Raw genomic sequence first — 23,674 nt, 5'->3', positions numbered from 1 at the left:
TTGAAATAAAAATTGAACGGATAAAAAATGAATGGTTTTCCATCGATATATAAAAGGGAATTGCAGAGCAAGAGGACAAATATAAAATTATTGACCATGACAGCTGGTTTTTTTTTTTGTAGTTTTGTTAAAAAATAACGCTTGAATATAAGAAATAACGCATGACCAATTTATACAGCAGGAATTATAAAAAAAACGCATGCCCCAGAATTAATTACGCATGAAATCACGCTAGTCCACATTATACCGCATTAACTAAAAAAAATAACGCATGTCTATTTTTTATAAAATTATACCGCATGAACTAACAAAAATAACGCATGCAGTGATAATTGTGCAGACATTATCAGTATGCAACTTGATGTATAAAAATAATTAAACCCTATAACTATATAGACTAGTATTAAGTCGATATGACTTGTAGAGACTTGTAATGATGTAAAATATTAAATTTAACTTACCAAAAATATCTCTCAACTACCAAAATTAATTACCAAATAACACACATATAATATTCACTCACCCCTCCCATTAGGCATATACTATAAAAAAATATATATCAGACTCTCTTCAAGAACAACAATGTCGACAAATCCCGCAAACGAAGCAATCAAGGAGCTCTTGAATACCCGCAGGTTAACGGAACTTGCTTGTAATGTTAACTCCTGTAACAGTATTCTCGATGTGCAGGGCAGGATGTTAGAACATCAAAAAAAAAAACCAGGAAGTGTGGGGAATTCTGCTTGAAGAACCGAAGTCCATGTTAAGGGATAAAGCAATACAACTGATGAAGGATCAAGCATCGGCAGATAACTTAGTGTACTCATATCTGAAAGATGCAGTGGAGACCGTTGAAGAGAAGATGGAGACGTCCGAGAAGGAGGTTGGGAAGATAATGTCACCGAAGTAAGTGGTATGGCTGATTAATAAACTATTTTGTTGATTTTCGGGATGACCTAATGTGTTGTTGGTATTTTGAACAATGGTGGTTTTAAAGTCTAGTTTTGTGTGTATTGAACTTATATGTGGGGGTATATTTTGGTAAAATCATCCACCCATAGCTAGTTGTGATGATGAGACTCAGTGTTATGTCACTTGATGTCTCATACTTTTTTGAATGTTGGTTTAGCAATATTGATATGAAAAAAAATGCATGTTACGTATTATCACGCATGAATTTGTACCTTTTAATACGCTAGTTACGTAGATGAAAATCAGTGTTTGGTCACTTGAAGTCTCCATTTCAAAAAAAAGTCCTGTGTATGGTTATGGTTAATCACAAAAAAAAAAGGGTAAAAAAAAAACAATTACTCTTGAGATATATAATCACCCATATCATGTGAAAAAAAAAACCATGTGAATGTCATAGATTACATAAAAGTTCAGTCACAACAAAAATCATTAAATATGGAATGTCTGTATTGTTAAAACACTACTCGTCTTCGCATTCAAAATCACTATCTTCTGCTTCGTCGGACTCCTCAAACTCCTCTTCGTCACCACTTTCAACCTCCTCGTCCTCTTCATCAACTAAATTAGGAGCCTTCTCTAACTGAATTGCTCTTCTTTTCCTCCCCTCCTTATTGGCAACCTTATCAGCAGCAGCAGTAGCTTTACCCTTTAACTCCTCGCAGGTTCGAATGTCATGACCTTTGATATTGCAAACACTGCATGTCCGACTTCTCTTGCCTTTTAGACTAATAATTTTCTCTTTTTTTGATTTAATCCGCTTATGTGAACCTCGTCCTTTGTTTCTAATACCGGTTGGCACACGGACTGTAGGAGGCTCGTCAGTGTTTGGTTTCTCGTAACCAATTAACCGTGAATATCTATCAAACTTAGGGTCGATGGGCTTGGTTATGCGAAGTTCATCAACCATTTCTTTCATCTCTCTCATCCGATCCCTAACTATAAGTAGATGATCGAAATCTTTGATCAGATTACCAATAATATACTCTCCAGTCTGCATAATCTCATACGCAACCTCTTTGGCCTTTTTATGCGCATCATCACCGTCAACAGTAATATCAAATGTATTATTAAGATCATTCGGTACCACATCTTTAGTCCATCTTCTCATTACATACTTGTTGGGAATTTCCTTCACTTTGAACATCTTGAACACGAAATATATATGCTTGCACAACAATCCATATTGTTCAAACCTGCGACACGTGCATAATGCAATTACATCCTCGCCCTTCTTGAAACATACCTACACAAAAAAAAATAATAAAAAAAAAAATAAAAAGGAAACATGGTTTGGCAATAAATGCATACTAGCTGATGTATATATTATTACCTCTAATAAACCGTCGCCGTGAGCTTTCCAATCCTTCATACTTATCCTCAAAAAAGGGTCCTCAATTTTAGTCTCTATAGGAAGGCACTCGGACAATGTTCCTTGTAACTCTGCCTGTTGATCAGCAAAAATTGACCTGGTATAAATTTTCATGGCATCATCCTCTAGAGTAGATTCAGAAAAGTTATCCGGGACTGTATTTCTAGATATATGGTCATTCTTCCGATGGTTGAATCTTTGAATGTCCATTGCACCGTCAAAATGGTTAAAGAACTCAACAAGGGTAAGTTGAGAATTCGCAACTTGACAGAAAAAATGGTTTTCGCTCTCTGATCTAGAAGTGGTCCGCATAAGCCCAGACATAGGCTCATGACGATAGAACGCTGGGATCCACGAAGATCTCATGCAAAACATATCATCAAGCCACTTATTCTCAGTTAGACCGAAATCAATCATTATCAGCTTCCATTCTCTCTCAAACATTTCTGGCGTAATCGAATCTGTCCATACAATGTCACACATACGTCTCTTAAAGTCTTCGTTATTGCACAGCTGATGTCCGACCTATTAAACCAAAGAATTGGAACTTAGACGGTGTAATGAAAAAAAGAATAAAGCACATAATAACGCATGTAGAAAAATAAATAACGCATTATGACTATTCTTAGTCTGATCAAATAAAGATATGAACTGAATACAACTATTACGCCAGTTCTAACATAATCACGCATACTCTGTTTGAACCTAACCTTATCAGCAAGTTTCTTCATTATGTGCCACATACATAATCTGTGCCTACTCTTATCGAACACTGCTTCGATGGCTTGTTTCATCGCAGGATCCTGATCAGTGACAACCACATTCGGCTGCTTACCGAATGAGTTCAAAAATGATTGTAAAAGCCACTTGTATGATTCAATGCTTTCGGATGCTAACAACCCGGCTCCAAGTGTCACATTTCGACAATGATTATCAATACCAGTAAAAGGTACAAAAACCATTTTATACCTTCAAAATGTGAATACAAAAAATGAATATAAAAAAACAAGATGATTATAAAAAAAAATACCAGTAAGAAGCTTGAACTAATGACTAACTTGTTGGTTTTAAATGTAGCATCAAACGATATGACATCTCCAAACTCAGCATAGTTACGTTTGCACAAGCCATCGGCCCAAAACAGGCCGGTTAATCGTTTGTTTTCATCGACCGAATGAAAGAATGAATAATCAACCATAAACTTCTTTTTATCGGTCAGCCTATTGATAACCATATCTGCATCATACTGTCCGATGTAGCTATGTATCCTAGCTCTAAAATTCTTGCAATCGTCTTTAGTTGCGCCTACATTTTCAAACCCGCCGTATCTTTTTCTCATTATATTAAAGGCTTTCACTGGCCCAAGATTCAATGTACCAAGCTCCCATATCATCTCTTCTTGTGTCTCAGACAGATGTCTATAAGCTGGTAATAAGTGCATGTCTTTGGGGCACACGAATGGATGATTATGCGATTGAACAAACTTATCAACCTTAAACAACACCCCATCCGTCGAACAAAGCTTAATTTGTGCTTTACAGCCGGTTCGAATAGTCGGTCTGTTCCTACGTTTATATGGCTTAGACAACTTCGAATAATTATCATCATATGCCTGTGGTTTATGCCCCTCTTTTGAACACACAAAATACTTAGACCTAATAATACCACCAACATGATGTTCACCTCCTTTTCGAGCGGAGAACCCTGCCTTCTTGGCATATGTCTGATAAAAAACATATGCTTGTTCTATGGAAGAGAACTCCATTCCAATAACAGGAACACATGATGAAGCTACCTCTGGGATATACAATCTTTCAGCTACATTAAAAAAAAATAACGCATCAATACAAATAACGCTTGTAAAAATAATGACGCATGTAAAAATAATAACGCTTCGGAATCAGGAACATTGAAAAAAAAAAACGCATCACTATAAAAATAACGCATGTAAATTAAACCACCCAGTAAATTAAACTTGAAATAACGCATTCAACCAAACACTCGTGATTAAAAACACAATCAAGAAACTAATAACTATGAAAATGATGGAGATAAAACACAACACATTTAATACAGCCATTTACTTTACAACTTACTAGTCTGATCGTCAAAGGTAATGTTGCCTGATGTCGGATTCCGATAATGCTCTGCATCCTCAAGTCCGGTATCGACCTCCGCATCTTCAAATTCGACATCTTCTGTGTTTCGAGCATTACTACTCTGTGGATCCATTAAAATGAAAAAAATGATTAAGCCCTAATCGCCCACCAATAACCGCTAATTTTATAATTTGAAAAATGGAAATTAATTGAAACTGATACTGATCGTAATTACCGGGATGCTGGAGATAACGAACTCGCGTAATTTCTTTGTTTTTAAGTAAATGTCTGAATTACCCCTGTGACAAGAATGAAAAATACTAATCTGCCCTTAATAATTAAACCTTAATTGAGAGATGATCAAACAGATCTGACGGTCAGCCGGTCAGGGTATTAGCGTACGTGAAGTACGATTACCCCTTTTGTACATTACACTTCCTCTATATATATATATATATATATATATATATATAAAGTTAGATAGTAATAAATTATGAAAATAATATGTTGAGTAAAGTATATGGATGATCCCTGTAATTTATCAAAATTTTGAATTTAATCTCTAATTTTTCAAAAAAAAAAACAAACATTATAGGTGGTTAGTAATAACAATCAAGTTATATATTTAGTTATAATAATATGACAAACAAATTAAGGACCTAAGTACGAACAATCAAGTTATATATTTAATTTAATTTAATAATAATAATATGACAAAACAAATATTGAACCCAACTATGTATAAATTTCTTAAAATAAACTAATAGACAATAATTAAAATCCCCATAATAAATAAATAAGATATTTGAGTGTATTCCCTTTTCATCAAGCGAATTTTAAAATTTATGGTTAGATATTTTATTAAAAAAATATGTTTCGTTAATAAATAATTATCAATTTTTTTTCTAGAAGAGATTAAATTAAAATTAAACTAAATAATAATTATCTATAAGAGATTAAACTAAATAATATTTAATAACAGGATTATCTATAATTAATTAAAAGAGATTAAACTAAATAATAAATATCTATAAGATACATAGCCTAATATCATGAAAAGTGTACCAAAAATGTTTTCTGGTACAGATTAGAATACCTCAAATTTCATCAAATATAACGAACTTAGTTTCCTATCAATGAATGACATCTTTTAGAATTGTATTATAGTTTCTTTAGAATTGTATTATAGTTTTTTTAATAGATCGTTGATATTTTTTAGTATATAATATTATTATAAAAGTTATCTGTCAAAATTAAAATTACTTATTTAATATAAGTTATTGTTATCAAAATTTAAATATTCATTATCTAATCCTACACGGAGGATAAGTAATTTTTTTCTATTTAAAGAAAATATAACCATATTGTTGTTAATTATCATAATAATTTTTACATAGCTAATTATTAATAATAAGAATTTGTATTAAGTTAGATTAAATATTATTATTTTTAGTATTATTAATAATTTTAATCAATTAAATGAGAGAATGACAAGTGTCTCAAAATAGATTTCTTTTATTATATAGTATAGATATAGATTTGTATAAAAGTGGGTCGTTTGGGTTGGACCAGCCCAGAAACTAGAAAGGGTTAATTTTTACTTGCATTTTAAAAATATGAATATTATTATGCTAAATATAGATGTAAAACTATACTTTTATTAAACAATTTAAATATGTTTCTAACGCCCTCTGAGTACCCTTTCAACGTGTTTTCCCTGTAGTTAAATCCTGTAGACAAGACTTTTTTGCTGATTAATATAAAATCAAATATAATAAGTATTTTTTGTTGTTCCTTTTTTGCCCATGTAGTCTAATGTTTGTAAATAAACTAGGTGATGCCCCGCTCGCGTTGCGGGGCGATAGCCGAATAATTCTCAATCAATTAAAAAAACACTATTATAGTTTTGTTAGGAAAAAAAACTAAAACGATGACAAGACCGTAGTTCTGAGCACAGGGCAAAGCTATAGTTTGTCAGGATTAATGAGTGAGTGTTAGACAACTCCTTGACATGGGAAAAATTAAATCCAGTCAACCAATTAAAAAAACACTTTTATAGTTTTGCTAAAAAAACTAAAACGATAGCAATAATATAATTTGAACTGAGGGTAAAGTTGTATTTGTTGACTTGGGTAAAATCGTAATTCGCCAAAAGTTAAAGTGATGGCAATACTATAAATTTGAACCGGAGACAAAATCGTAATATAACTATGCACTAAGGATAAATCGTAATTTTAAGCTGGGGACAAACCTATATTTTTAATTTGAACTCGGGCAAAATCAAAATTTTGAAATGATGGCAAAATCGTAATTTAAATTGGGGGGCAAAAGCATACTTTTATTTTGAACCAGTCAAAAACATAATTTTAAACTTAAGGCGAAATCATAATTTTTGAAAGAAAATGCGAAATCGTCATTTTTAGTTTGGGCAAAAGCAAAAATTTATTTTGAACCGGGGCCAAAATTGTAGCTGTAATATGGGGAAAAATTATAATTTTGAACCGAGCGCAAAATCATAATTTTGAGCGAGGGACAAAAACGTAATTTTATTTTGAAGTGGGGGCGAAAACATAATTTTATTTTAAATTAAGTACGAAATCGTAATTTTAAAACGAATATAAAATGATAAAACTGATGGTCGAATAGGGGAGTGCCACACAGCTGTGTGGCACTATTCCCCTATCTACCTTTTGTATATGTTGAGAACTGTGTGGCACTATTCCCCTATCTACCTTTTGTATATGTTGAGAATTTTATTAATGTTAAAAACAAATATAATAATAACTGTATACTGTTTGTTACCATCAATTTCCAACAAACTGAGATGTTTGTAAACTAGTTTTTGCCCTGTTCGCGTTGCGGGACAATAATCCTAATATTTCTCTCTCATAACATATATGTCTGTGTTTCGGTTACTTGTACATACTACTAATAACACGATCTGAAAAAAAATTACATCGAGTCAATAAATTAAAACAAAAACACTATCATACTTTTACTAAAAAAAAACTAAAACGACGGAAAGACTATAATTTCAAATTGGGAGCAAAATTGAATTTTTTCAGGACAAATGAGCATGTACCAGGCATGCATGAACGAATAAAAATTACACCTATGTCCGCCCGCGTTGAGGGCGTTAAATCAAATATTTCTTAGTTTCATAACATGTATGCATGTATTTAGGTTACTTGTACATACTACTTATAACACGATCTAAAAAAAATACATAGAGACAACCAATTAAACGAAAACACTACCATAATTTTGCTAAAAAAATTAAAACAATAACAGGTCTGTAATTTTGAGTTGGGGGTAAAATACTAATTTGTCGGGACCAATGAGCGAGTGTTAGACAACTGTTTGACACAATAAAAGTTACATTGAATCAACCAAGCAAAATAAAACAGTAATATAGTTTTGAAAAAAAAAAAATTTAAAACGATGGCAAGATCATAATTTTTAACTAAGGGAGAAATCGTAAATTTTGAAATGGGAGCAAAATCATAATTTTGAACAGAGGGCAAAATCGTAAAAATATTTTGAACTGGGGGCGAAATCATAATTTTAAAGTGAGAGCAAAATCATAATTTTGAGCTATGGGGGAAAACATAATTTTATTTTGAACTATGAGCAAAAATGTAATTTTGAGTTGGGGGTAAGATCGTAATTTCGAGCTAGGGGCAAAAACATATTTTTATTTTGAAGGGGGCAAAAGAGTAATTTTAGACGGAGGGCGAAACCGTAAATTTAAACTGGGAGTAGAATTAGAAAAGGGTTTTTGAACTGAGTGCAAAAGCGTAAATTTTGAGCCAGGGCAAAAATATAATTTTTATTTTGAATTAGGGGTAAAAACGTAATTTTAAACAAAGGACGAAACCATAATTTTAGGTTAGGAATAAAATTAAATTAAAAATGGGTGGTCCAATAGGGAAGTGCCAGGCAGCTGCCTGGCACTATTCCCTCAACTCCTTTTTGTATATGTAAGAAATAAATAAGATTTATTATATTATATACTATCAATTTGTAACAAGTTGTTGCAATAGTTGTTGGACTTTGTGTAAAGTTATTTGTACAAAGCTTTCCACATATCTCTTCTATAAAATGTTACTTTATGAAGTTCGAGTTCATGTTGTTTTATGAAGTTGGACTTCATGCATTGAGAATTTTTCAAAAAAAAAAACAATTAATTTTTCATTTATAACCCAATGTTTTTTTCATCTTTTACAATTTAGCCCTATCATATTTTTATTTTTATCTTTGGCCTCTCATAATTTTCATCTTTCGCAAGTTATTTTTTTACGTTTCGTTTTAAATTTTGCAAGACACGATGCAACGTGCGTGTGGTGTTCCCTGTTTTTTGTTATATTTTTCCTATTTGACAAGTCCGTCGCAACACGTTTATTTTTCCCGTTCAACTTAGTTATTTTTTCTACAATTTACGTTTCGGTCTAATTCTTCGCATTAACGCACCGCAACGGGCGTGCGTGGTTTAACGATTTTACGTTTGCTTTTCGTTTAGTGTTATTTTTTCCTTTTTATTTATTTTATTTTTACGAACTTTTACAATGTTCGGATCGCCGGCAATGATGTGACATTGGTGCTACTTAGCATGGTTTTACGAACGTTTTTAACATATTAAGTTTTTTACTAATCATTTGTTTCGAGTTTATCCCTATACTTCCTTTACTTAAAAAACTTTTTTTACGTACATATTTTTATTTACATGTCGGTATACATATGATTTGTTCTACGTTTCGACGTAAACTTTTTCTGGAAACAAGTCAGGTCAAATATTAAAAATCATTTTTAGGTGCATATTTTTACGTACTATAAATTTGAGTTGGTCTACGTTTTGATTTGAAAGATGAGTTAGGACAAATATAATATGTATTCGTGCGTATTTTATGTATGTTTCATAAATTTTGTTTCGAATCATGTGGAGTCAAACTGTAGTTTCTTTTCTATATATGAGGCATATCACATATTGATTCGATTTACTTTACGTTTTGATCAAATCGCAATTCTTATATAGGTTATTTCGAGTTCAATCGGATACGTCAAAACGTGTGTTTTTCATATGGTTAAAGCATCACACGACGTTTGAACTAATCCTGTCGATGTTTGCGATGTTCTCGCGCCGCAACGCAGGCGAGTCTTATTGCTAGTTAATATTAAAGACAAATATAATAATACCTGTAAACTGTTTGTTACCATCAATATCCAACAAATTGAAAGTCAATTGACAACACAAGTTGTTTCGATGTAAATTCATAACACGAATCTAAATGAATAATAATAGTTCATATTAAAAAAAATTGATACACTGAATGTTAAATTTAAATATCAAATATTAAACTGTATAAATATAATAATAAAATATTAAATTTAGAGTTTTTTAAAGGAATTATTGAGTTTTATGGGGTGTGGATTGGTCAAAAGGTGATGGCGTATGAAGGATGATTTGGAGTCATGAATAGTGAGATCGACGTAAAGGTTAAATAATGCATGTTTACAAGATAATCAAATAATGATGGTGTTTCAAAGAAACGATATGTTTATAATATTACTATAATTGTATGCAAAATATAGTTATATGAATATTGAATAGCGTCACTTAAGCATTTCTTGTATCAGTTATGGAATCACTCACAGTTGTGTTTAGATTGTTAAATTCAAAGCTTATTATTATTGCTATCATTTGTAGATTAGTGGGCATGCATTTCCCTTGTTGATAATGCATATAGGGTCACCTTTAAATAAGAACCGCATGTATGCTAAGAATTACGTGAAACTTTAAGCATTGTAAACATTTTTCAATTGTGTTCACAAAATAGAAAGCGTTTTCTAGTGAGCAACTAAACATAGCGAACGCGTGCTGAGACGGCAAGTGTCCATGCATCTTAACTATGGTGAAAGTATTTTCGTGATTTTAATTATACGCCTTATTTGTAGTAATCACAGGGTATAATGGTTCTAAATATTTAATGGTTTTCATTTAAACATCGTATATATGTATGTATATATGTGACAATGTTTAATTTACAACCATTAAGAACAAAAAAAACTTATTTCTCAGCCTTTAAATAATATTTTAATAAATGGTTAGATCACTTGCGCCTACAATATTTTTCTAATCGGATTATACAATTGTGTAAACACATAACTCTTAGTTCCATGCACATGTCTCATACTCATGTATATATGATTTATATTTTGTTTTATACACATGTGCAATCATCTCTGTCTTGTTTTATGCATACTTACATGCCATGTGTATAGTTTTTCTATTGATGCACAATGTAACGTTATTACTCAAAATGTTTTTATTGCAAGGATATTTGAGATCTTTTTACTGTCCATTTAATGTGTTTTAGGTTGTTTTGACCTTCATCCACATGTGTACATCAAATATTCAAATTATAAAAATGTTTTTGGATATATAGTGCATACCGTACTTTTATATACGCATATTGCACACATGTTTTATTTTGTGTATATGTGCTAAATACTTTTGTAGGTCAACACTCAACAATGACCGTAATCCAACATATTATACAACTTTATAGTAAATTAAGTGGATGGCCCTATGGTGGTGAGTCAAAATTTTAATTTTCATAGTAACTATTAACTTCTTGGAAATTACATATTTGATGACAATTGTTTGCTCAGTTGTCACTTCAGAGCTCAGACCACCACATATACATTTTGAAGCTTGAGATGTAGGTTATCAATAGTGGATCTTGATAAAAGGTCTCATTTTAGAGTTGAAGCCATAGTCATTTAACATGTTGAGGTTTTTGAATAGCATAAATCAGGGATTTGCATAAAAAATGGAGAAAAGTTATGGGAAAATAGATAGTTTACTTCTTGAAGATGATAAAGAAGGTGGGGGAGAGAAAAAGAGTGTAAGAAATGCAAATAAGCATTTTTAAAAAGGTGGGGTTAGTAATATATTTTTTTTTAGATAAGAGGTAAAATGATCAATCTAAAATTTAGATAGGAAGAATACACGTGCATCTAATACAGGGATTATAATGGTGACGAGTGAGCAAACGATTAAAATTAAATATGTATTTATTTTAAAAGTTAGAATAAAAAGTGAAATATAACTTAATAAATAACAAAAATTTGAAATTTTGACTTAATAATCTGGACCCCCATGTTATTTACTATAGATTTTAATTAGAAATGTTTGATATCTTGCAAATTACATGTTTATATGTATGCCATAATCTTTTGTTATGTATGGTCCACTATGTGTTTTTGCTACATGTTTATGTATATACTAAGCATATTCCCTTGTAAATCAACTATAAATATCAAGAATAAAAAATTCATTGTGCAAATCTGAATATCTTAATCTGAACCACGGAAAAATTGGATGTAGGGTTTTAAAAATAATTAGAGTAAACTGCAATTTTACCCCCTGAGGTTAGGGGTCATTGGCATGTCTACCCCCTCTAAGGAAATAATTGTAATTTTACCTCTCACTGTTTGAGGTTATGTCGCAACCTTACCCCCTGACACCCAATTCTGTCAGTCAACGTTTGTTTTGACTGTTATAATGTGTGAAAAGTCGTTTTTGCCCCTGTCTTATTAAAATTATATAAAAAATCAACAATCATGTTCATCATCATCATCATCAGTTCATTCATCATCATCATCATCATCAGTTCTGGGTGTTGGAAGCTAGATCCACAAATCACCTACAAACAATTACTCCCATAATTCATTCAACATCAAATTTACACAAATCATCAAACCCTAAGTGCCCTAACAACAACAACAAATCCAGATCCACAACACAAATCACAAAATCAACGAAACAAGTTCATCATCATCATCAGGTTCATCATCATCATCATCATCAGTTCATCACCACCACCACCACCACCACCACCACCTCCTTCTCCATTCAAAACCCTAACTAATCACCAACAAATCCAACAAATCCATGGAGAAGATGTCAATGATATAACGGACCCGAACATGAATTAATACCTGATATAACAGACTCAAATCAAATCACAGTCTCAACCCGCCATTAACGCTGGGACCAGCTTACAATCCCAACATTATTATTACCTGCATCTTCTTCCATCATTCTCATTTTCATAATTCAACAACCACCTCTCTTTCTTTTTTCAACTCCTCTCAAACTCATACTAAATTAATAAATAAATTCCCCATTCATCACCATTGCTTCATCTGCAACATGGCTGGAACACTTCCGTCCCCTCGAGTTGAGATCGATACATCCCCTCCTTTCGGCTCGGTTAAGGAGGCTGTGACCCGGTTCGGAGGACGTGGTTCATGGTTTCCTGTTCAAGTTCCTCGACTTGCTGGTGTTAGTTTCTCTGAATTTTCTAAATATGTTATGTTTTCATCTTGTTTCTGAATAGGCGTCCTCTCCCGTGACAGTTGCAGGTCATCAAGAAGAAGGGATCTAGGGTTTAAAGTCGGTGACCGCCATGAACTGAGTGACGGAGTTCAGATTTGGATCTTGGTTTATTTGAATTGGATTGGGGTTTGTTTGGTAGCAATGGGGATGGAGATGGGTTTATGTATATAATAATAATAATAATAATGATAATGATAACAATAATAATAATAATAATAATAATAATAATAATAATAATAATAATAATAATAATAATAATAATAATAATAATGGTTTGGCAAAATTACCTATTTACCCTTTGACTCAACCCTTGTTATGTTGACTGTTAAGCAAAATTGACTCCGGGGGGTAAGGTTGCGACATAACCCCAAACAGTGGGGGGTAAAATTGCAATTATTTCCTTAGGGGGGTAGACATCCCAATGACCCCTAACCTCAGGGGGTAAAATTGCAGTTTACTCAAATAATTAATTACGATTATTATTTTATTTTCTATTCTTAAAATTGAAATTAGAAACCAAGATGAATTTAATTGGTTATTATAATATTCTATAACATCTTAAAGGACAAAGTCGGTGGGTTTCCCAGTTCCCACCGGCTTTGCCTCCATCCCTAAACATTTACAAATATTGTATTCCACCTTTACCAAATCTATTGAATGACTCTGTTCTTCATCTTCATGAACCCTAAATCGATCTTCTGACATCGACTGCATAACCATCTAAAACAACTTCGTTCTAACCCATCTTCTCCTTCGCAAGCCCTAAGTTCTCCTTCTCCTCTCTGACCACCAGATCTCTATTGTTGCTAAAACCATCTACAATTCGATGGGTGATTCTATGTTAGGCAGTTGGGTCTGCCGAGGCTCGATTTTGCCTTCCTACAATGGCGGCCAGGTATTTGTTTTTTATGTATTAGATTTTGATTTCTCTCGAAAGATGTATTGATCATGATCTATGATTATTTTTAGGGTTCAGTCGATTAATTTGTTCACGTTGAAACACTATTGGTTATCTCTATCTGTGCGATTGTCTGTTTGATGGCGAGTGAATCCAGTGTTAGCTTCTTCTTTGATTTTGAGATCATTCGATTAAAAATGTGTATGTGTCTCTATACTTTCAAGGGAGGAGAACGGAGTTGGAGTTATTATTATAAAAATATGCTTTATATCATAGTTACTAAAGGCACGAGGCGCACTCAGGGCGTTTTGTTGGGCCCGGGGCTTTATTTGCGCCTAGGCGCGCCTGGTCGTTCGCTTTAATAACTATGACATGAACCATAGTTATTAAAGGCACGAGGCGCACTTAGGGCGATTTGTTGGGCCCGGGGCTTTATTTGCACCTAGGGGCGTCTGGGCGCTCGCTTTAATAACTATGCTTTATATGATATATATGATAATTAAAACATGATATATATTATATACGTATAGATTGCAAACGTAGTGTGAAATGCTTGATTAACATATCTGTAAGTGTAAAAGTGATGTGTTCATATTATTTAATAATGATGTACAAGACGTTGTAGGAAGCGGCGGATCTGGCTTCGAACATTTGATACGGCTGAAGCAGCGGCAAGAGCCTATGATCAAGCCGCGGTGTTGATGAACGGTCAGAATGCAAAGACAAATTTTCCGGTAACCACAAAGACACCAGAGGCCGGTAACAACAACTCTCCAGCAGCAACCCTGGCCGCTAAGCTCAGAAAATGCTGCAAGGACCCAGCACCGTCTCTAACATGCTTACGTCTCGACAGCGATAATTCACATATCGGGGTGTGGCAGAAACGTGCTGGGAAAGAGTCTCGCTCCAGCTGGGTGATGAAAGTTGAGCTTGGTGGCAAGAAGAGGAAAGAGATAGAGAAGGAGAAAGAAACGACGGAAGCTTTGTACCCGATAACGGCGGAAGATGGTGGCGATGGCGGTGAAGAAAGCATTGAGGCCTTTCCCACCGACCAAACCACCTGCTTCAGTCTTATTGGTCCACGTCGCACCTTCACATGAAACTCGTCTCCAAATCAGTTTCTACAGAGGCAGAGAACAAGAGATGGTCGGGTTAGCTCTGTTCATAAAAAACCCTTAGCGGTCGTCCGGTGGAAGTCAGATGTTTTCCTCCAAAGCATTTACAAGAAAATCTTTGTTCATGAAAAACCCTCATTCCAACCACCGCCTCCACCGAAGAAGAGACGAGATAGACAAATCGTCATCACTCTTCACTTACCAAACCGGTGTCGGCGGTGGTAAAGCTAGGGTTCCGGGATTGGGCCTCCGGTGTAAATGTTGCGATTTTGGTTGTTCTAAAGAGATTTTTCTGTTGAAATTGGGAGCTCCATCTACATTCATCACAATCTTTGCAGGTATTCACATTGTTTTTTTTTTAGTTTTCCTATTAATTAATGTGATTAATTTCATTCTGGTAGTTATGCTAATGCTTGTAGTTGGCTTTGTTCATATATGTGTATACTGTTTATGCAACAAATATCTTTGCAAATGGTTAAGTGTGCATGACATGTATCATTGGCATCATTAGCGGCAATTAATCAATGTACCAGAGAGTCGGACTAAATAAATTATGTGTACAATACATGCTATTTTCTTAGTTTCTTATATTGAAATGTGATAAATATTAACTGTTCAAACATTGCAGTTGTGACGGAGGGTCACTAGGTGGTTGGGGAGCATGTGTAAAGGTACCGCAAATAGAATACTCTATTTTGTTGGTTTTGTCTAAAAGTTTCACCGGATTTATCTAGGTTTTTCCCAAATTCGTTGCTACACAAAATACAACAAATATTTTTTAACTTTTATGTTTTGTATACGTGTTCATCTTTATTTAAGTTGTCTAATTGTTGATGCATTAGTACGTAGGGTTTTTTTTTGTTAGTTAGAACCTTTGTAGATTCAGTATCTACTGTATCACATGCTAATGGTTTTTGCATTTATGTTGTTCTTTAGTAACAATTCCATATGCATCTAACTTTCAAGTACACAAAATATCGTGTCGCTTATACAATTATCATTTTTTATGCAACATATTGAGCAATTTCTCTTAATTATATATGTAGTGATAAATTTTGGCCCACAACAAGAATATGACATGGTTGTCGTTCAAAGAAGCGTTAGCAACATACTACATTTTCGCTAACACAAATGGGACCGACTACAAAGGAAACTAACAAAACCAACAACTTTTGTATTAAAAAAATAACCTAACAAAGACTTTGATGTTAAAAAAAGGGAAGTTGTAATACCACTAAGTCATGTTATCCGTTCGATGTTTACGATGTATCCGCGCCGCAATGCGCGCGGGTCTAATAACTAGTATGTCTTAAAAGACAAAGTCGGTGAAAACCCCATCGGCTTTGCCTCCTTCCATCGTTACTTTCACGATATTACAATTTTAGCCCTTAACTTTGGTACTTTCAAAGTTTCATAAAATTAGTCCCTAAACTACTGCATTTTACAAATGGTTTCCTCACCGACTTTGCCTCCCTCCCCTATTACTTTCACGATGTTGCAATTTTAACCCTTAACTTTGGTACCTTCAAAGTTTCATAAAGTGACAAATTTAGTCCCTAAATTACTACTTCATTTTACAAATAGTTTGCTTTTAACACCCCAACTTTGTAGTAGTTTCCTTTTCAGCCCCAACTTTGTTATAGTTTCCTTCTTACCCCAAAACTTTATCAACTTTTATCTTTACCCTGCCTTAGCCCTTAAGTTTAGGAAATGCATTTTTTAACCACTTAACTTTTTGTGAACTTTGTAAATGCCACTTTGACCCCCTCGAGAGTTTTTGGATTGACGATATAAATTCGAGTTAGACGGGTCGCGTATAATACGTTATGATTGTACGATATAAATTCAATTTACGTTACGTTTTGATCCAATCGCAATGCAACTATAGGATACATGTTCAATCGGATACGCCAAAACGTGTGTTTTCTTATGGTTAACACATCACATAATGCTTGGACTAATCTGTTCGATATTTGCGAAGTACCCGTGCCGCAACGTGCGCGAGTCTTATTACTAGTTGCCATTTAAAAAAAGATTATAATTCTTTTTTCTGAACGGCGAGCGAAAAGTTACGCAAATTGTATGGTTAAGGATGCATATTTTTTTTTTGTATGGTGAGGGATATTTCTGAAAGATATAAGAATGGTGAGGTGTTGGGAACCGACCTAATCCAAAGAATGTAATGATTCAAAAGGTGAAAGATAATACATATAAAGAGAATCTTCAAAAGGAAATAGAAACAACTCAATTTGTCCAACCAAATTCTCGAGCTTTCAAATTATTTAATATTAAACAATCAACTCTAAATGACCTAATGAGTTTAACTGTGTCAAGTAACATGTTAACGTGTTTCGAATGAGTTGTTGGTGGAATGGTAAGGGAGTGACCTAGTTTTTCAAGAGACTCAGGTTCAATTCCTGCTTCTCCCCATTAAGTTCGGCGGCATCGGGTGACGATGGAAGACTAGGCGAGTAGGCGGCGATCGCTAATTCGATCCTTAAACTGAACGGATTTTATCTCATCACACTGTCGTGTCTTTGGACGAGTGTTCACGGGCTTCAGCCTTAGGTGAGAGTTTTCCCCTGTTCAGAGATGACTGTATCCTAATATGGTGAATTTCGTCAATAACTTATTTGAAAGATTCATTGGCCGTTGAAAAAAAGCATGTTAACGTGTTGAAGTATGTATTTTAGGTTTACAAATTGATAGGTTCAATAATTGAATTTTCTCTCTATGTCTCGCCATATTGTAAAATGGAGTTTAAACTTCACCAATACTTTTGAGTCGAGTTCAAGCTCGTTATAGCTTGATTGCAGATTTAGGAAAACATTAGCAAAACATTTTTTTGTAGGTTTTTTTTTTTTTTTTTTTTATATAATTGCTATATGTGATTAAATTTAAATGCAAAGTTTATATCAATCCTATAGTCTCCTTGATTTTAAAGTAAATTGTCACCAATTTGTTAATTTTGTCATCTCTAGATATTTATTTTGCATCCACTAAAACCTTCATGGTTCAAAGTCTCAATCAATCCGATCTTGGCATGCTAGTTAATAAGATGTGAATGCGATATTGTGAAAACGAATATTCGAATTAATTCATTTTAATTTCTAAAAGAAAAGGAAAAACTTATTTACATAATTCTAGTATAAAAGAAAATAGAATAAACATGAGTTACAGTTTTGTATTTGTTTTGAGTTATGAATGGTCTCTGTCACATATATTCTATTTTCAATCTTATATTATTGCATGTCATGTTCACTCTTGAATACAACATTATGCCTATCCCAAGTCAACTTGCCTTTAGAATGTTAATTATCATTGAAGTTACAGTGAATGTCATATATATAAAATATAGAATTTTAAAGTAAAATAAATGAAGTTAATTAACGAAAAATAAACAAAGATAAATATTTAACTTGTTAAAACATAGGTCCAATAGTTTTTCATTTTAAATTTTGTTAAGAAAAAAAATGCATAAGACTCTAAAGGGACTGAATAAGTTATATTTAGTTTTTACAAAAACTTAATACTAATGATGTTATCCATGTTTAAATACAACTTAAAAATCTAAATGTATTTGAATATATGTGATAGACAAGGAAGTGAACTAGAGAAAAAAGCACTTCTTCTATATGAGACAAACAGTAAACACCACAATTAAACAAACACCAATTAAATTAAATAGGTATCGTTAAGTTAACACATTCATCGTTCTTTAAAAACAAATAAGTATGTTGGTTGTAAACGAATCGAGCGAACACGAATAAAGTCTTGTTCATGTTTGTTCGTTAAGGAAATAATGTGTTCACGAACGGTTCATGAATACTTTCTGAACGAGATTTTCTGTTCGTGTTCTTCTTTAAGGGAACGAGTGTGTTCACGAAGACAAATGAAATCGGTTGAGGCTAGAGTTGGATTTGGAGGGAGCATAACTGGAACTTGAATCCCTAATCGTGGGCAGATGTCGATAGTATTTGTGATGTGAATAACAGATGGAAAGAGAAAGAGAAACAGTGCATAAGCATTCACATCTAAATAATCAAATTGTGTGTGTGGTGTTTTTAAAATATAAAAAGTATAAAAAGTGGTTGTGAGTGGAGGATAGAGAAAATGTTACTGTTCATATGTATATTTGGGGGGACACTGTTCACCCCCTATAATTTTTTAATATATTTTGAAAGTAGTTGTGAGTGAAAGAGAGAGAAAAGGTAATGATAAAGGTATAAAAAATATTATTTAATTGAAAAGGAGAGAGAAAATGTAGTGTATTTTAGTGTAATTTAGGGTGAAAATATGGTGGATTGGATGTGAATGCTCAAGGCATCATATTTTCAGTGTGGTGTTTTTAAAATATAAAAAGTATAAAAAGTGGTTGTGAGTCGAGGAGAGAGAAAATATTACTGTTCATCTGTATATTTGGGGGGACACTGTTCACCCACTATAATTTTTTAATATATATTGAAAGTGGTTGTGAGTGAATGAGAGAGAAAAATGTAATGATAAAGGTATAAAAATATTATTTAATTGAAAATGAGAGAGAAAAAATATTTGTTTTTAGTGAAAATATATTGATATAGGAGTTGTTTTTTAGTGGAATGTATGTATAATTTTAAAGGGCAGGGTGGCAATGAGATTTCTTATTTTATTTGCTAGGGACTTGGGGTAATAAATACATTAAAAAATAATAAATATAAGAAGTTTAGATAAAATAAAATAAAATATACAAAAGTCTTTAATGAACAACATAAACAAACATACATGAACAAACATAAATGAACGAACGTTCACGAACACATTACCGAGTGTTCACGAACACAATTGAACGAATGAGTCCTCTGTTCATGTTCGTTCATTTAACTAATCGAACGAAATTTTGTGTTCATGTTTGTTAATTTAATAAACAAACGCACGTAAACAAACTTTCCATCGAACAGTTAACAACTATGCGTTGAACGTTTGGTTCATTTACAACCTTATATGTTAGACTATGAACGAGTCACCTCTATAATTCAATGATTTGTGTCGCTAATGGTTAAACCGTATGAATGGTTGATTTTTGTAACATTTTTTGTTTAGTTTCTAATATTTGAATTTCATTTATGTTTTAGATTGCTTTAATATTCATATTTATTGTCGAATCGCACAAAGCCACAGAAAACTTTGGCGAATGCCCTTTGTTGTCGAATCGCACAAAGTTTGGGAGAAGATTTCCATTTGTCACCCCGCCAGAAAGCCGTCATTGAATGCCTACAGAGGCCTCACGCTCAGGATTTCTTAACTGTTATTCCTATTGAAGGTTTGGGTCAACGAATGTCAGCGGTGGAGTACCGGTCAATCCTTAAGTACCGTTTGATGATCCCCATGTTCCCGAATGATGAAACTTGCCCAGTCTGCCGTAAAGCATGCCTAGATAAATACGGGGAGCATGCGTTACACTGTAGAGAGTTGCCGAGGTTTAAGTATCGCCATGACTTTGTGCGAGACGCGTTAATGGATATTCTCAGACGAGCAGGGATCTCGGCGAAGAAAGAGGCACCGGTTAATTTTCTTACAGACCCGTCGGAGGGGAGATCCACCCTACGCCCAGCTGACGTGCTAGTTTTTGGTTGGGAGGGCGGGAAACATGCTTGTGTCGATCTCACAGGTGTATCCCCACTAGCCGGGTTCCGGGAAAATGGATTTGTGGCGGGGCAAGCGGTACTGAAAGCAGAGTCAAAGAAGATGGAAAAGCACGCGAAAGCTTGTGAGGATAATCAACATGCCTTTGTCCCCCCGGCGTTTGACACGTTCGGCTCCTTGGCGCCGGAGGCAGTTCGGTTCTTGTCTAGAGTTCAGCGTGTGGTCCATAGCAACTTTTCGACCCCTCAGGGGCGAGACTTTGTTTTTAGTAGATCAGGGTTTTCTATTCAAAAAGGGATGGCGGCGCAGTTTGTTGCTCGTCTACCTGCTATCCTTATGTAATTTGCCCTGATGATTCGAAGAAAAATAGTTTAAATTTAAAAAAAAAATTTCTGAATTAATTATAAGGCACGTCGTTTTTTAAACCACACGTAGAACATCCATCATGATTATTGCTTTGCATTAATATCGATCATAGCATGCCAACTTTTATCATCTTTATTTAAAAAAGAATATGAGATGTCCATATCATAACTGTACAACATGAAATAATATGATCATATCATGAAATTCAATTACAATTTTGAAACATACATACTCAATGAGCACTTGTTGCCATGTGTCAACTACACTGATTTGTGAACACAAGTAGAAGAATATATAAATACACTTATAATAATTATTATTAGTTGGAAATTAATAAATACTTGGAAAATAAGTAGAAAGTCCTTACAATTTAACAATTATTTGATCTGTCAAGATTCCTTATAAAATGGCAACAGGATATTATATAAATATAATTAAAATTTGTTAGGAATTTTTCATTATTTATCAACATTTAATATTACTAGAAAAAAATAGATTTGTTAATATATGTTTATTAGACTATGTATAATGGTTAATGCCTCATATGGGGCATTATCGGCCCCATCAACATTATAATGTCTATTTAAAAAATGTGTAATGGTTAATATCTCTTAATGTTTTTCAATTATTACTTTTCATTTTTTTCTCTTTATGCGCCTATAACGCCTAGGGGAAGCCGGAGGCGTTATCAAAGCCACTTCACGCTCCTATAACGCTCATTATGCTTAATCTTATATATTGTTGTTAAGACGTTTCTATATAGGCTTTTTGTTGAAAAAAAAATAATATAAAAAGAATTACTTTATATAATATGCAGTATCATGTGACAAACATGTATTATAGTTATTTAATTTTTTGAGAGAATAATTCTTGTAACTAATGTTAATACTTTATTGGTTGAACTTTTTTATTTGAAATATAATCGTTTTGAGAGAATAATTCTTATAACTAATGTTAACTAGGTTTTTTCCATCGCGCTATGCGGCGGGATTTTGGTCGTTTTCTCGGTGTTACATGGCGTGACTTTGATTGTTATCGGTTTGATTCATCGGAAACTATAAAAGCGAATATTGATATCGGTTTCGATAATACCAATACCCTAAATCCTAATCAAAAAACGAATATCGATACAGGTTCCAATAATACCAATACCCTAAACCCTATTAAAAAAGCAAAACCCATTCAACTTTTTTGACAAAAAAAAAATAAAAGTCTATTTGCAAAAATGAAAAATCCTAAAGTTTAGTATGCTAATAAAAAGCTCAACCATAAAAGAACAAAAAAAAAAAAAAAAAAACTACTCTTAATTGTTTGTTTTATCGGTCCTTTGGTATAGTATCATACCGTATAGAACACTTTTGCTATCGGTAATAATTTCGATAGAACCGACATGAATATCAACATTGGTTGGTTAGCATAGCAATACTATCGATCTTGTAATGGCAAAACATTTCTAAAACTAAAACAATATCGTTAATTATATATAAATAGATTTAGTTTAAATTAAAAGAAAAACCTCTAAGAAAATATATAAACTAAAAGAATGACGATAGAAGTTAACCATGTTAAATAAAATAAAATTCGTCTTTATAACCTATTAGCCTGGCTAATAGTTTGTTGTTGTAGTGATTGTACCCGTGTTTGATTCTCATTATCATCAACTTTCTTTTGCCAACTAAAAAATTCTCATTATCATCAACAACTTCCTTTTGCCAACTAAAAAAAAAGAAACAAAACCAGTACAATCAAGTTTAGAACCCAAGTCCCCAATGTTGTAATCAAGAGCTTTAACCACCAAAACACACAACTTTATTGTTACTTTTTCTAGCTTTAAACCTATTAATATTGAAAAAATGAAACACCAAAGGAAAAAAAACTATTCATCATCCATCACCACTAATATATATATAATACTTTATTGGTTGAAGTTTTTATTTGAAATATAATCGTATATTTAATTATAGCGAATTGCCAGCCACTAAAAACCAATTGTTAAATTTTATGGTTGACTAATAACTTATATAATTGAGAATATGTAAATTGGTTTAACAATTGTTAATAATGTACGTATAATTAATTAGTTAATGAATTTTGTTGTTGATGAGCCCTCTTCAACTCCAAATAATAACAACTAGGGGTGCCTGGCGGTGGGTGGTTGGGAGGAGAAGATTGTAGTTGGTGGAGAAAGCAAGGAGATGGCTAACAGATGGGAAACTGGACATTAGTGGCATGGTGAAGGATAGTGGGGCCGGGAGTGGACGGCAGACCCGTCAAACTTTTCGCTCAGTAGTAGAGAATATGTAGTTTTCGTATAGAAATTTTTGGGTATATACGTTTTCGGCCCTCCGTTTTATAGAAATTTTTGGGTATATACGTTTTCGACCTCCCGGTCAGAAATCTCAAGCTTCGTCACAGTGATGATCAACATTTATAAAATGGTCAAGAAGACTCAACTGGTGACGAATAGCGTGGTCACGAATATTGCGTAATGATGTTGTGTAGTTGTGACTAGGGGTGTGCATGGGTCAGTTTGGGTCGGTTTTTACTGTTAATCATAACCATAACCGCTATTTCGGTTATGGAGTTTTGGTGACCATAACCATAACCAAACTTCGGTTATGGTTAATCGGTTATGAAGTCGGTTTTGGTTAATTTCGGTTAAGTAACCAAGCAAGGTTTGAAATAAATAGGGTTGTGCACGATTTGAACTTAGCTTGAGCCTATTTTATAAGATAACGAAGACTAAACTTTTTGGTTAAACTACCGATTTAGAGTTCTTTTTAATAAGGTAATTCTCAAACAAAAACAATTATGGCCATAACACCTTAGTTC

The 23,674-nt window shown here is 33.3% G+C and overlaps 2 protein-coding genes across 2 annotated transcripts in view; one reads left to right on the top strand and one right to left on the bottom strand.

The window, feature by feature from the left end:
• Window positions 1–1,432: 1,432 nt before the first annotated feature.
• On the bottom strand, window positions 1,433–4,573 carry LOC110892440 (protein FAR1-RELATED SEQUENCE 5-like). The gene is made up of 5 exons (XM_022139604.2): window positions 4,438–4,573; window positions 3,400–4,159; window positions 3,052–3,310; window positions 2,303–2,866; window positions 1,433–2,215 (listed from the first exon to the last, which is right to left on the bottom strand). The coding sequence occupies exons 1-5, from the start codon at window positions 4,571–4,573 to the stop codon at window positions 1,433–1,435; spliced, it is 2,502 nt and encodes an 833-aa protein (XP_021995296.2).
• A 10,405-nt stretch (window positions 4,574–14,978) lies between these two features.
• Window positions 14,979–23,674, top strand: part of LOC110892438 (protein FAR1-RELATED SEQUENCE 5-like) — a 33,641-nt gene continuing 24,945 nt past the window's right edge. The window contains exon 1 of the mRNA XM_035981173.1: window positions 14,979–15,192. Within this exon, the coding sequence (XP_035837066.1) occupies window positions 14,979–15,192 (214 nt within the window). The remainder of the gene's footprint in view (window positions 15,193–23,674) is intronic.

Source organism: Helianthus annuus, chromosome 12, assembly GCF_002127325.2.
Source record: "Helianthus annuus cultivar XRQ/B chromosome 12, HanXRQr2.0-SUNRISE, whole genome shotgun sequence".
Classification (NCBI taxonomy): domain Eukaryota; kingdom Viridiplantae; phylum Streptophyta; class Magnoliopsida; order Asterales; family Asteraceae; genus Helianthus; species Helianthus annuus.
Note: the sequence above shows the minus strand (reverse complement) of the source record. Positions and strands in the feature narration are given on the sequence as shown.